At 41.9% G+C, this 14,058-nt stretch overlaps 1 protein-coding gene across 4 annotated transcripts in view; it reads left to right on the top strand.

Moving 5' to 3' along the window:
- Positions 1 to 14,058, top strand: part of phgdh (phosphoglycerate dehydrogenase) — a 56,103-nt gene that overhangs the window by 19,291 nt on the left and 22,754 nt on the right. For all 4 annotated transcript variants that reach the window (XR_005944541.1, XR_005944540.1, XM_041200410.1 and 1 more), the window contains exon 6: positions 10,372 to 10,504. Coding sequence is in view for 2 of the 4 variants with exons in the window: in XM_041200410.1 (XP_041056344.1) it covers positions 10,372 to 10,504 (133 nt within the window). In the remaining 2 variants the exon portion in view is untranslated. The remainder of the gene's footprint in view (positions 1 to 10,371; positions 10,505 to 14,058) is intronic.

The following is a 14,058-nucleotide window of genomic DNA, read 5'->3' as shown; positions in this document are numbered from 1 at the left end:
CATTTCGTGGAAATCTTGATTTGAAATATATGGCTTTTAGAATGTCAATTGAGTCCTGAGCTTAGCAGAAATATTGGCCTACAATATCCTCAGCTTTCTTCAAAGACGAACCCAAATTTAGTTTATAAATAGATCGTTAAGTTTGAAAAGACCAGTACCAGAATTTTTACACATACAAATTTTATATGCCTGAAGCTTTTAGGAGTTTGATTTAATCACTCAAGCTTGCTATTATTCAAACTGCAGCTGGAATTTTCTGAAGTCTGATTTCTATAATGCTGTGATCAGTCTTTGTTTTCCCAGTGAAGTGTGAACAATACTACCATTGAAACATTATGAAAGTAAGCATCCAGTAATGCTTTTAATCAGTGGGGTGATAAAAAGTAGGACTGAATTATATCAAAACAATTATTCTATTACTTTGGATGAATACTGCAATGAGCTAAGAGTTCTCCAAAACAGTGAAATATAATTCAGTAACCTTTTTCTACATCCCTCTATCTTCTATATAGTTGTTGATAGATGAAGATTCCCAATTATTGAACTTAACAAAAAACTGAAGTTCTATTTGCACCACCAAATACCTACTCAGTACTCTAGCATTCAAAAACTAGTGAAAGAAAAAAGACAGACTTGCATTAATGTAGCATCTTTCACCACTTCAGAGCATTCCAAAATGCCAGTCACATTCAGAGCAAGGAGGTGAATAGGCAAGATTGATGATTCTAGCTACACAAAAATTAAGGTGGATAAAAGCCAGAGGTAGTTGGAACAATTGTCTCAGCCATGGCTCAATTGTTAGTGATCTCACCTCTGAGTCAGACAGAGTTGTGAGTTCTAGTCCAACTCCAGAGACTTGATTGCATAATCCAGGCCGGCACCCACTGAGTGCCTTACTGAGTCCTGCATTATCAGAGGTGTGATGATTTGGATGAGTTGTTAAACTGAGGCCCCTAGGTGGATGTAAAAGGACTAAATGAACCACAGAGTAATGTGAGTGCAGGAAAAGCAGCTGATTGGTGCATATTTCTAGACTTAAAAGTAAGGTCATTGGTTTGTGTTTAGGTCTCTAGTATTTTTTCTCTCTTTCTTAAAAATATCTTGTTACGTATAAGATCGATACTGGTGTGTTTTAAAAAAAAACTTCCAATGAAGTGTAAAGAGCAGGGATACTAGGGTAGTTAAGTAATAAATAAAATACAATAGTGATGGCAGGATGGGTGATATGTTGCTGCTGCAGCATGTGGGAGCTGCTGGACACCAAGATGATCCAGAGCGAACACATCTGTAGTAAGTGTTTGCAGCTCGAGGAACTTCGGATCTGAGTTGAGTAGCTGAAGTCCGAGCTGCAGACAATGTGCCACAACAGGGAGGGTAAAGTTACCTGGACTCTTTGCTCCAGGAGACGGTCACACACCTCAGATTAGGAAATTCAAATTTGGTCTGTGATCAGGGACAGGAGAGTGTGACTGCAGGTGAGGCAGGTATGGGGACCTGGGGGTAGTGTTCGAGGAGCTTCAGCCCCTGCAATTGTCCAACAGTTAACGAGGTTTTTGCAAGCTGCATGGACGAGAGCGAGGACTGCAGGGAGGATGAACAAACTGACCATGGCACTGTGGTACAGGGAGCCATTCAAGTAGGGGGAAGAAATAGGAACGTAGTAGCGGTAGGAGACAGTATAATCAGGGGGATGGATACTGTTCTCTGCAGCCGTGAGCGTGAATCCCAAAGGCTGTGGTGCTAGGGTTAAGGACATCTCCTCAGGGCTGGAGAGGAACTTGGAGTGAGAGGGAAGGGATCCAGTTGTCGTTGTGCATGTTGGTGCCAACGACATTAATCGGACTGGAAAGGAGGTTCTGCTGAAAGAATTTGAACAGTTAGAAGCTAAATTAAAAAGCAGAATCTCCTACAGAATCTCGGGATTACAACCTGAGCCACGGGCAAACTGGCATAGGGTAAATAAAGCTAAAGAGTTAAATGTTTGGCTCAGAGATTGGTGTGGGAGGAATGGGTTTCAGTTCATGGGGTACTGAAACCAGTACTGGGGTAGAAGGGAGCTTTTCTGGTGGGATGGGCTTCACTTGAACCATGCTGGGGCCAGTGCCTGGTGAATTGAATAAATAGGCTGTAGAGAGGGCTTTAAAGTAAATAGAGGGTGGGGTTCTGGAGAAGGGATATGTAGGCTTTCAAAGCAAAAGGATATAGCAGCATTGCAGGGCAGCTGTTTTGGTGATGATACCAATGTGTGACAAGAAGGGACAGAGTAATAAACATTAAAAAAACCGCAGCAAATAATGTTAAAGGGGTGGCAGAAATGATAAAAAGGTAAAAGTAATGGCTCTTTATTTAAATGCAAATGGTATTTGGAACAAAATAGTTTATGGCACGAATAGAGGTTAATGGGTATAATCTTATAGCCATTACAAGGAGATCAAAGCTGGGAACTAAATATTCAAATGTATGTGACTTTTCAAAAGGACAGGCAGGAAGGAAAGGGTGGTGAGGTAGCTTTGTTAGTACAAGATGGAATAAGTACGATAGCAAGAAATGATCTTGGATCGGAAGATGTAGAATCCATATGGGTGGAGGTAAGAAATAACAAGGGGAAGAAGACACTGTTGTGAGTAGTCTATTGGCCCCCCCTAACAGTAGCTATACTCTAGGGGACTGAGAATAAATCAGGAGATAATGAGGGCATGTAAAAAAAAAGGCAGTACATTAATCATGGTTGACTTTAATCTTCATGTAGACTGGGAAAATCAAATTGGCAGAGGTAGCCATGAGCAAGAATTCATAGAGTGTATTGGGAACAGTTTCCTAGAACAGAAAGGCAGAGTATTATTTAAATGGTGATATATTGGGAAATGTGGATGTACACGGGGATCTGGGTGTACTTGTACAGTAACAAATGAAAGTAAATAAGGAGGTGCAGCAAGCAATTAAGAAGGCAAGTGGTATGTCGGCCTTCATTGCAAGAAGATTTGAGTTCAGAAGTAGGGTTGTCTTACTGCAGATATACAGGGTCTTGGTGAGACCACACCTGGAGTATTGCATGCAGTTTTGGTCTCCCTACCCAAGAAAGGATACACTTGCCATAAAGGGGGTGCAGTGAAGGTTCACTAGGCTGATACCGGGGATGGCAGGACTGTCGTATGAGGACAGATCGCTTTGACTAGGCCTGCATTCACTGGAGTATAGAAGAATGAGAGGGGATCTGATTGAAACGTATAAAATTCTAACAGGGCTAGACAGACTAGATGCAGGGAGGATGTTTCCCCTGGTTGGGGATCTAGAACCAGGGGCCACAGTCCCAGGATCTGGGGTAGGCCATTTAGGACTGAGATGAGGAAACATTTCTTCACTGAGGGTGGTCAACCTGTGGAATTCTCTACCACAGAAGGCTTTGGAGGCCGGGTCACTATTTTCAAGAAAGAAATTGATAATTTTTTGGGTATTAGGGGCAACAAGGGGTATGGAGAGAAAGCAGGAATATGACGTTGAGATAAGAGGATCAGCCATGGTCATATTGAATGGCGGAACAGGCTTGAAGGACTGAATGGCCTACTCCTGCTCCTAGTTTCTATATAACAATATGTTGTGGATCCAACCAGGGATTAGGCTATTTTGGATTTGGTAATGTGTAATGAGGCAGGTTTAATAAATGATCTCAGAGTAAAAGATCCCCTAGGAAACAGTGACCATAACATGATAGAATTTAGCATTAAGCTGAGAGTGAGAAACTTGGGTCTGAAATAACTGTGCTAAACTTAAATAAGGATAATTACAAAGGAATATGAGGGCAGAGTTGGCTGGAGTGGACTGAGAAAGGATTTTAGCAGAAAAGATGGATGATAAACAATGACATGTTAAAATAGTTCATGACTCACAACGAAGATATATCCCAGTGAGAAAGAAGGATTCTAGGAAGGGGATAAACCAACCATGTTTAACCAAGTATGTTAAGGAAAGTATCAAATTGAAAGAAAAACATACAATGTGGCAAAGATTAGTGGTAAGCCAGAGGATTGGGAAAGTTGCATCCTGGGATATTAAAGTAAGTAGCTACAGAGGTAGTGGACGAAGTAGTTGTAATCTTCCAAGAGTCCTTAGATTCTCTCACTGCAGAAAGCTGTGTGTTACCACCTCAAAGAATTCTAATAAGTCAGGGATGATTTCCCCTTCATGAAGCCATGCAGACTCTGCTTGATTAGATTATGTAATTCTAAATGTTCTGCTATTACTTCATTTATAATAGACTGCAACATTTTCCCAATGACTGATGTTATGCTAACTGGCCTATAGTTACCTGTTTTTTTGTCTCCCTCCCTTTTTGAATACGGGCATTACATTGGCAGTTTTCCAATCCTCTGGGACTTTTCCAAAATCTAAGGATTCTTGGAAGATTACTACCAGTGCATCCACTACTCTGTAGCTACTTCTTTTAATATCCTAGGATGCAACTCATCAGGTCCAGGAACTTATCGGCCTTTAGCCACATTAGTTTCCCTAGTTTTTTTTCTCTAGTGATAGTTATTGTATTTATTTCCTCCCCCTGTTTTGCCCCTTGATTATTTAACATCAGAATGCTATTAGTGTCTTCTACCGTGAAGAATGAAGCAAATTATTTATTCAACTTCTCTGCCATTTCCTGGATCCCCATTATTAGAACAAATAAAAGTACAGCACAGGAAAAGGCCCTTCAGCCCTCCAAGCCTGCGCAGATCATATTGCCCGTCAACTAAAACATTTTGCACTTCTGGGGTCCATATCCCTCTATTCCCATCCTATTCATGTATTTGTCAAGCTTCCTCTTAAACACCACTATGGTACCTGCTTCCACCACTTCCTCTGGCAGCGAATTCCAGACACTCACTACCCTCTGCGTAAAAAAAAAACTTGCCCCGCACATCTCCTTTATAGTTTTCTCCTCTCACTTTAAATCTATGTCCCCTAGTAATTGACTCTTTCACCCTGGGAAAAAGCTTCTGACTATCTACTCTGTCCATGCCACTCATAATTTTGTAAACTTCTATCAAGTCGCCCCTCAATCTCCATCGCTCTTGTGAGAACAATCTGAGTTTCTCCAACCTCTCCTCATAGCTAATAACCTCCAGACTAGGCAGCATCTTAGTAAACCTCATCTGCACCCTCTCCAATGCCTCCGTATCCTTCTGGTAATATGGTGACCAGAATTGCATGCAATATTCCAAGTGTGGCCTAACCAAGGTTCTAAACAGCTGCAGCATGATTTCCCAGCTCTTATACTCAATACCCCTGCCAATGAAGGCAAGCATGCCATATGCCTTCCTGCCTTATCCACCTGCGTTGCCACTTTCAGTGACCTATGGACCTGTACACCCAGATCCCTTTGCCTGTCGATACACTTAAGGGTTCTGCCATTTACTGTGTAAATGCCCGCCTGTTTTAGACCTTCCAAAATGCATTACCTCGCATTTGTCCAGATTAAACTCCATCTGCCATTTCTCCGCCCAAGTCTCCAATCGATCTATATCCTGTTGTATCCTTTGACAATCCTTTTTACTATCTGCAACTCCTCCAACCTTGGTGTCGTCCACAAACTTACTAATTAGCCCAGTTACATTTTCCTTCAAATCATTTATGTGTACCACAAACAGCAAAGGCCCCAGCACTGATCCCTGCGGAACTCCACTAGTCACAGCTCTCCATTCAGAAAAGCACCCTTCCACTGCTACCCTCTGTCTTCTATGACCAAGCCAATTCTGTATCCATCCTGCCCGCTCACCTCTGATCCCGTGCGACTTTACCTTCTGTACCAGTCTGCCATGAGGGACCTTGTCAAAGGCCTTACTGAAATCCATGTATATAACATCCACTGCCCTTCCATCGTCGATCATCTTTGTCACTTCCTCGAAAAACTGGATCAAGTTAGTGAGACACGACCTCCCCTTCACAAAACCATGCTGCCTCTCACTAATACGCCCATTTGCTTCCAAATAGTAGTAAATCCTGTCACGAAGAATCTTCTCCAATAATTTCCCTACCACTGACGTAAGGCTCACCGGCCTGTAATTTCCTGGATTATCCCTGCTACCCTTCTTAAACAATGGAACTAACATTGGCTGTTCTCCAGTCCTCTGGGACCTCATCCTTAGCCAGTGAGGATACAAAGATTTCTGACAAGGCCCCAGCAATCTCCTCCCTTGCCTCCCTCAGTACTCTGGGGTAGATCCCATCTGACCCTGGGGACTTATCCACCTTAATGTTCTTCAAAACGCCTAACACCTCTTTTTTGATCTCAACATGATCCAGGCTATCTACACACTCTTCCCTAGACAAATCGACTGCTAAGTCCTTCTCTTTGGTGAATACTGATGAGAAGTATTCATTCAGTATCTCTCCCATTTCTTCTGGCTCCACACACAGATTCCCACCTGTATCCTTGAGTGGACCCACCTTTTCCCTGGCTACCCTCTTGCCCTTTACATATATATAAAAGGCCTTGGGATTTTCCTTAATCCTGGTTGCCAGTGACTTTTCATAACCCCTTTTAGCCCTCCTGACTCCTTGCTTAAGTTTCTTCCTACTTTCTTTGTTTTCTCCACGGGCTTCATCTGTTCCCAGCCTACTAGCCCTTACAAATGCTTCCCTTTTTGACTATTTTTCCCCCGGCCTCATTCTGTAAGAGGCCTATGTTCACTTTGGTCTCTCTCTTCCTTTTTATATATTTAAAGAAGCTCTTACTGTCCGTTTTTATATTACTCACTAGTTTGCCCTTGAATTTTATTTTCTCCCTCATTATTTTCTGTTCATCTTTTGTTGGTTTTTAAAATTTAACCAATCCTCTAATTTACCACTAATCTTTGCCGCAACAGTATGTCTTTTCTTTTAATTTGATATTATCTTTAACTTCCTTGGTTGGTTTATCCCCTTTCTTGAATCCTTCTTCCTCACTGGGATATATCTTTGTTGTGAGCCATGAACTATTTTCTTAAATGTCTGCCTTTGTCTATCAACCGTCTTTTCTTCTAAACTCCTTTCCCTGTCCACTCGAGCCAACTTTGCCCTCATTCCTTTGTAATTATCCTTATTTAGGTTTAGTACAGTTGTTTCAGACCCAAGTTTCTCGCTCTCAAACTTAATGTTAATGACCCGGGTTTGAAGGGATTTTCTTAACGAGGAGAGGTTGAGTAGGTTGGGCCTGTACTCATTGGGGTTTAGTGCAATGAGAGGTGACCTTGTTGAAACTTATAAGATTCTTCAGGGGCTTGACAGGGTAGATGCTTAGAGGTTGTTTCCCTTTGTGGGAGAGTCTAAGACCAGAGGGCGTAATCTCGGAGCAAGGGGTCACCCGTTTAAAGCAGAGTTGAGGGGGAAATTTCTTCTCTGAGGGTAGTTAATCTGTCGAATTCTTTACTTCAGAGGGCTGTAGAGGCTGGGGTCCTTAAGTATATTCAAGGCTGAGATAGACAGATTTTTAATCAGTAAGGGAATAGAGGATTATGGGGAAAAGGCAGGAAAGTGGAGTTAAGTATCATCCGATCAGCTATGATCTCATTGAATGGCGGAGCAGACTTGATGGGCCGAATGGCCTACTCCTGCTCCTATGTCTTATGATTTTATTCCATGGCACAATCTTGAAGAAGGTCATGGGAGATCATCCCGTTATTTGGCCAATATTTATACCCCAACCAACATCATTAAAGCAGATTATCTGGTTGTTATCACATTGCTGTTTGTGGAACCTTGGTAATCTATACAATAGTATGGCTGTTGTATTTGCTACATTGCAAGAATGATTGCATTTCAAAGGTACATCACTAACTGTAAAGCACCTTAGGGTGTCCTGAGGTTATGAAAGGCACTATATAAATGCAAGTCTCTTTGAATTCCTGTTCTTCTCTTTCTTGCTGTTGATTTTTACTCTGTATCATGCTCTCTTTCTTTCTGTCCTCTCACTCTCTCTGTTCCCCTCCCTCCCTTTCTCTGTCTTGCCCCCTCCCTCTGTCTTGGTTTCAATACATCCCACCCTCTGTCATGGCCTCCCTCCCTCCCTCTCTGTCATGGCCTCCCTCCCTCCCTCCCTCTCTGTCATGCCCTCCCTCCCTCCCTCTCTGTCATGGTCTCCCTCCCTCCCTCTCTCTGTCATGGCTTCCCCCCACTGCCACGCACTCCCTCTCACACACACTCTCTCTCTCTCTCTCTCTCTCTCTCTCTCTCTCTCTCTCTCTCCCCCTCCCCCTCCCGCTCTCTCGTGCTCTCTCTCTCTCTGTCTCTCTTTCATGGCCTCCCTTCCCCCCTCTCTCTGTCTGTCATGGCCTGCTCCCCTCTTCCCCCTCCCCCCTTTCTCTGTCTGTCATGGCCTCTCCTTTCCCCCTCCTCTGTCAGTCATGGCCTCCCTCTCCCTCCTCCTTCTCTGTCTGTTATGGCCTCCCCCCTCCCTCCCTCTCTTTCTGTCATGGCCTCCCTCACTCTTTTTCTCTCTCTCTCTCTCTGTCTCTGTCATGGCCTCCCTCTCTCTCTCTCTCCCTCTCTCTGTCATGGCCTCCCTCCCTCCCTCTCTCTCTGTCATGGCCTTTCTCTCTCTCTGTCTGTCTGTCTCTCTGTCTGTCACGGCCTCCCTTCCTCCCTCCCTCTCTGTCTGTCATGGCCACCCTCCCTCTCTGTCTGTCATGGCCACCCTCCCTCCCTCCCTCTCTGTCTGTCATGGCCACCCTCCCTCCCTCCCTCCCTCTCTGTCTGTCATGGCCTCTCTCTCTCCCTCCCTCTCTTTCCATCTCACTCTTTGAGTAGAATTTTACATCCTGTGTGCACCTGACCCGTTCGGCAGCGAAAGTCATCTTGCACAAGTGTCCCGATATCATTGCGCACTTATGCGATATCTCGCTTGGCAGGTGCACTTCAAACTGTCATGCATCCCGCCCAGGCGCCCCACCTCTACCCGCCCCTTTCTGTCTGTCTCGCGCTTGTGCTCCATCCTATGCGTCTGTTCTGCCTGCCTCACTCTGTATCTGTCTGTCTTTCCCTCTTTCTCTCTGATGGTTTTTGAGTGCTATGTTATTGAACAGTGCAGTGTCCATATTAAAAGCGTTTCTCTAATCCAGTTTATTGTAAAGCATTCTTGCATTCCTACTGTAAATAACAGACAAGCAGATTATGTTTGTAACAGTGCTTTTTTTGTATTTCTGCATGCCAGAATCACATTCAGAACTATTAATTAATCAGACAGCTAGTATTTTTAACATATGATTTCAAATTCAGTTTATTGAGCATTTCATAAATGGAGTATTCATGAAGCTGATTCACGAATCTTGTGAATTGTTATGTCTTGTCAATTAAGACCATCTCGTCATTTCCTTATCCCTCCCTCACATATCTCTGTCCTGACTCTGACTGGAATTTCACTCCTTTTGCTGGGGGTAGCGATAAAAAATTGGGTGCCATGGCAGCAACACCCTAGCCTGCCTCTGATGGAAATTACCTGCGGTGGGAAAGATGTTGGCCTGCAAACCTGACCATGTGCTGTCTCCTGCCACTGTTGGGATTTTCCCATGGCAGTGGGTACCAGGGCCAAGAGTCTAGGCTATCAGGTAAAACCTGGTGGCCTTGTTGCTGGCTGGGGGGTAGTGTGCCTCCTGTCACCTCACAATTCCCTAACCCTCGTGGGGATTTGCCAACCTGGACACCTTGAAATCTGAGTCCATGCGCTGTTACTGGTGGCACTGCAGGGACAAGAGAGCTGCCATCATATGCTTGGCCAACAGCTCTCTGTCTTCCGACAGTCATTAAATGTCTGTGGGCGACCCGGTCAAGTGTTGGTGGTCTTGCCCCTGACTTTCTAGCTACGGTGTGGGGCTACTGCATCCACATAAAATTCCGGAATATCTCTCTCATTTTACCCAAAAGGGCCTTAGCAAGCTCATCTCCTGCATGAGGCCAACTCTTGTGTCCTTGCCCTTCTTACCACACAACAATCACCCTTGGCTCAATATTTAATGACCTGTCAATCCTTCACTCTGCCTGAGTTCTGACACCCATCATTTCTCCTCACTATTCTACCCTATCTTCGGTCACAAAACCTTCAGCTTTCTCAGTCATGCCCTAAATTCCTCTGCATTTCTGTCTCTAGACCCACCTTCAAAATTCAAGCAATTTGATCTTGCCTTTGGTCACTATCCATAACCCTTCAACATTCCATGGTATCTGATTATTTTCATCTTTATGAAGCACATTTGGAATGTTTTATTACCTTAAATATCTCATGTTAAGCTGTCGTCAGTTAGCCATCAAAAGACATTTATCTGCTGAACCCAATACAAATTTTGAATCTGAGAGAAATCAAAAAGTTTCTTATGAATTAAAAGCAAACACATTTTGCAATTATTATTTCAGACCATAGGATATGATCCAATCATTCCTGCTGAAGTGGCAGCTACCTTTGGAGTAGAATTCCTGGCTCTGGAACACCTCTGGCCGCAATGTGACTTCATCACTGTCCACACTCCATTAACACCATCTACCAGAGGTAAGTCCATGTTTGTTGTCTGTTGCATGTGATTTTAAAGGAACATGTTCATTTTTGTGTAGCCTTGAAGTGTAATAGTTGATGCAGGTGATATATAATTTATTTCAAATGTTGAACTACTCATCTCAGTGGAGACCTACCTTTTCAGCCACTGCAGTAACACCCCTGGCACTAGGGAGATCTCTGAGTAACTTTTTTTTAATGCAGTTAAAGTTGTGAACAGTAAATTATCTGGTTGGATATATTACTACCTTTTTAAACAGCATAAAATTCTAAGTGATCTGGAAACATAAGTTCTAAAACTGAAGTAAGATTAGAAAATTCTGGATGTGCGCAATAAGTTAGTCAGCATCTGCAAAAGGTAAAAAGCAGATTAATGGTTTGGCAAAGGCTGTACTGTCAAATCATTAACTCATCTTTTTATAAGTTGTTGACCATCAAGATATTTATTAGTACTTTTTCACCTGAATACCCTGCTTGTAGCATGTTGACTCTAATTTCCCTTTATATTTGGGTAAGTCAAGGTTAGGGGCCAATGCACATGGTGCAGTTACACCAAGTTTGAAAACAATAAAGAAAAAGGACGAGACAAATCAAGAAACAGTGACAAAATGTGTCAAGAATCTATGATTTTAAAAGCTTGAAGATAGTCATGAAAGCAAGACTGAGTGAAGTAGAGAGAAGTCCAAAACAATCAAATAGAAATTAAATGGTGGTAAGTCTTGCTTCCAACATTGTGAGGATATCGGGTGAAAGAAGATTGTTTAAAATGGTGCATCTGGTATTTAGAAAAGAAGTAAGCTCAAAGGCATATTGTTCATATTAGCATCATTAAATACAGATTAAGCATAATGGTTGTGACAGAGGAAATGAGAGCAAGAAGTTGAAGACTAGAAAGAGATTGAAATTGCTTATCAGACTAGAAGCTTTTCCTCGTATCTTGGCCATGAGTGCAAGTGAACCATAAAAAAAATTCTCCAAATATGAGGTCAGTATTTACATCTTGGAAAGGCTTCCATTTTATAAAAATTGAAGAGTTGTTGAAGGGAAAGAAGTATTTTCAGGAAACAATGTGAGGCAATTTAGAGTAAAATACAGCAACAGAGAAATTCTATTTGAATTAGAGGAAATAGTGAGATCAAGGCTGAGAGTACCAAAAAGTTGAATTTGTATAGCACCTTTAAGATAGAGCAATATTCCAAAGCACCTCAAAAGCAGAAGGAAAAATGGGACTAGAGCCAAAGGAAATACTAGTGGAAGTGACCCAAATTCTGTTGAGAGATTCTTCCTTAAAAAAATATTTTGGAAAAGGAGAGAAAGTTGAAAGGGTTTTGGAATGGAGAGGTGGTGGGCAGTTTGGGGGGTGGTATTGGACAAATTGAGGGGAGGATGAATAGAGAAATAGAGTTTGTAGAGATCTTGTAGATCTAGGAGAGATTAAAGATGTAAGGACAGGATTTAAACATAAGAATGACAATTTTAAATTTGAGGCTTTGGGTGAACCAAGAATGATTGTCACAAGGATAGGAGTGATAGGTGAGTGGGACTTGGTGCAATAAAGATTAGTCTTGCAAGGGAACTTTGGGGCACAACTTTCGTGTTTTATTATTGTCAAATGTTTTATTTAAACAACACCAATTTAATCTTCCAGTTGTACTCAGCATGTGTAATTTTCTGCTCCTTTCTGAATTCATTAAAGGTGGTTGCATGCATTATTTCTTGAAATCTTACACAAGCTTTAATAATCTCCACATAAACCACTTTATATGCTAGTTTGCTATGGAATGTGCACTTCTAATCATGCTGACCCTGAGTACATTTCTCCACTAAGATAAAATACTACTACTACAAGCTGTTCATTTGCCCAAGAACTGGTGCTATTTGTTCAATCAGGGTAATTGAATGTTCAGCAGAGGTGAAGAATGATCAACAGAGAAGAAAGAATCCAACTTATACCAGCATAATTGCCCAGTTAACATGTATGAAAACATTTTAAGTAATTTATAACTTCATGAAATTGCAAACAATGGTAGCTGAAAGACTTACGATGTAGAACTTTTAATTGTTTCCTACATTCCTCCCGTTTAACTGCAAGGTTTGGGTAATTTCTTGGGGTAATTGTCAATTTTGCTAATGTTTTTCTAAATTGGAAAATTACAAGGAATGATGTAATGTTTTCATATTTATCCGTATACTTGGATCATTTAATAACGTAAGAAATTGTCTCAGTTTAACTAAACAATATACCTCTTCTATTTCGTATTGCATTTTGACAATATCTGAATGACTTGTGTAATTAAGTTGTACTTTTTCTCTCTGCCTTGTCAATTTGCTCTCTTGAAGGCATTAACATCTTGTCTGGGGTAGTGTCCATGGTATGCTCAAATACCTCATCCAAGGGGCAGCTTTGACAGTGAATGTCAGGAGGGTATTGGGCTGTGGAGATCCAGATTCTGTCCTCACCTCACATCCATTCATGTACCACCAACATGGGTCACTGGATAATAATCCTTTTCAGGAGCCCAGGCTGAATTTTCCCTCCCTAATAGGGAGACTTTTAGGCCACTTAGTGTCAGACCCTATTAGTGAAAGTCCCTAGGAGAAGAAGGCACCATCCGTGGCTAACTAAGGAAGTTCAGGATAGCATCAAATTGAAAGAAATGGTGTTCAACTGTGCAAAGATTAGTGGTAGGGCAGAAGATTGGACAGAATTTAAAACTAAACAAAGAATTACTTAACATAAAAAAGAGGGAGAAATTAGAGCTTGAGAGAAAGCTAGCTAGAAAGATAAAAACAGTAAGAGTTTTTACAAGTATTTAAAAAGAAGAGTAATTAAAAGAAGCGTTGGTCTTCTAGAGAGCGAGTCTGGGAAATTAATAATGGGAAATAAAGAATTGTCAGAAGCATTGAACAGATATTTTGTGTTGTCGTCTGCACTGTAGAAGACACAAGTAACCTCCCTGAAACACTTATAAATCAAGAGGTGTAACAGAGGGAGGAACCTAAAACAATTACAATTACCAGGGAAAGGGTACTGAGAAAATTGTTAGAACTAAAAGCTGACAATCCCCAGGAGATGATGGCCTGCATCTGAGGGTCTTAAAAAAGTGGTGGCTGAGATAGTGGATGCAAAACTCCCTAGATTCTGGAAAGGTCCCTTCAGATTGGAAAATAGCAGACGTAACTCCTCTCTATTTAAGAAAGGAGGGAGACAGAAAGCAGGAATCTGCAGGCCAGCTAGCCTAACATTGTCATAGGGAAATTGCTAGAAGCTATTAAGGAGGTTATAGCAGGATGCTTAGAAAATCTTATTGCAATCAGGCAGAGTCAATATGGTTTTGTGAAAGGGAGATCATGTTTGACTAATTTATTAGTTCTTTGAGGGAGTAACAAGCAACATGGAGAATGGGGAACCTGTAAATGTGGTATACTTGGATTTCCAAAAGGCATCTGATAAGGTGCCACATCAGAAGTTACTACACAAAATAAGCACTTATGGTGTAGGGAATAACATATTAGCATGAATAGAGGATTGGTTAGCTACCAGTAAGCCA

Source organism: Carcharodon carcharias, chromosome 12 (assembly GCF_017639515.1).
Source record: "Carcharodon carcharias isolate sCarCar2 chromosome 12, sCarCar2.pri, whole genome shotgun sequence".
Classification (NCBI taxonomy): domain Eukaryota; kingdom Metazoa; phylum Chordata; class Chondrichthyes; order Lamniformes; family Lamnidae; genus Carcharodon; species Carcharodon carcharias.
Note: the sequence above shows the minus strand (reverse complement) of the source record. Positions and strands in the feature narration are given on the sequence as shown.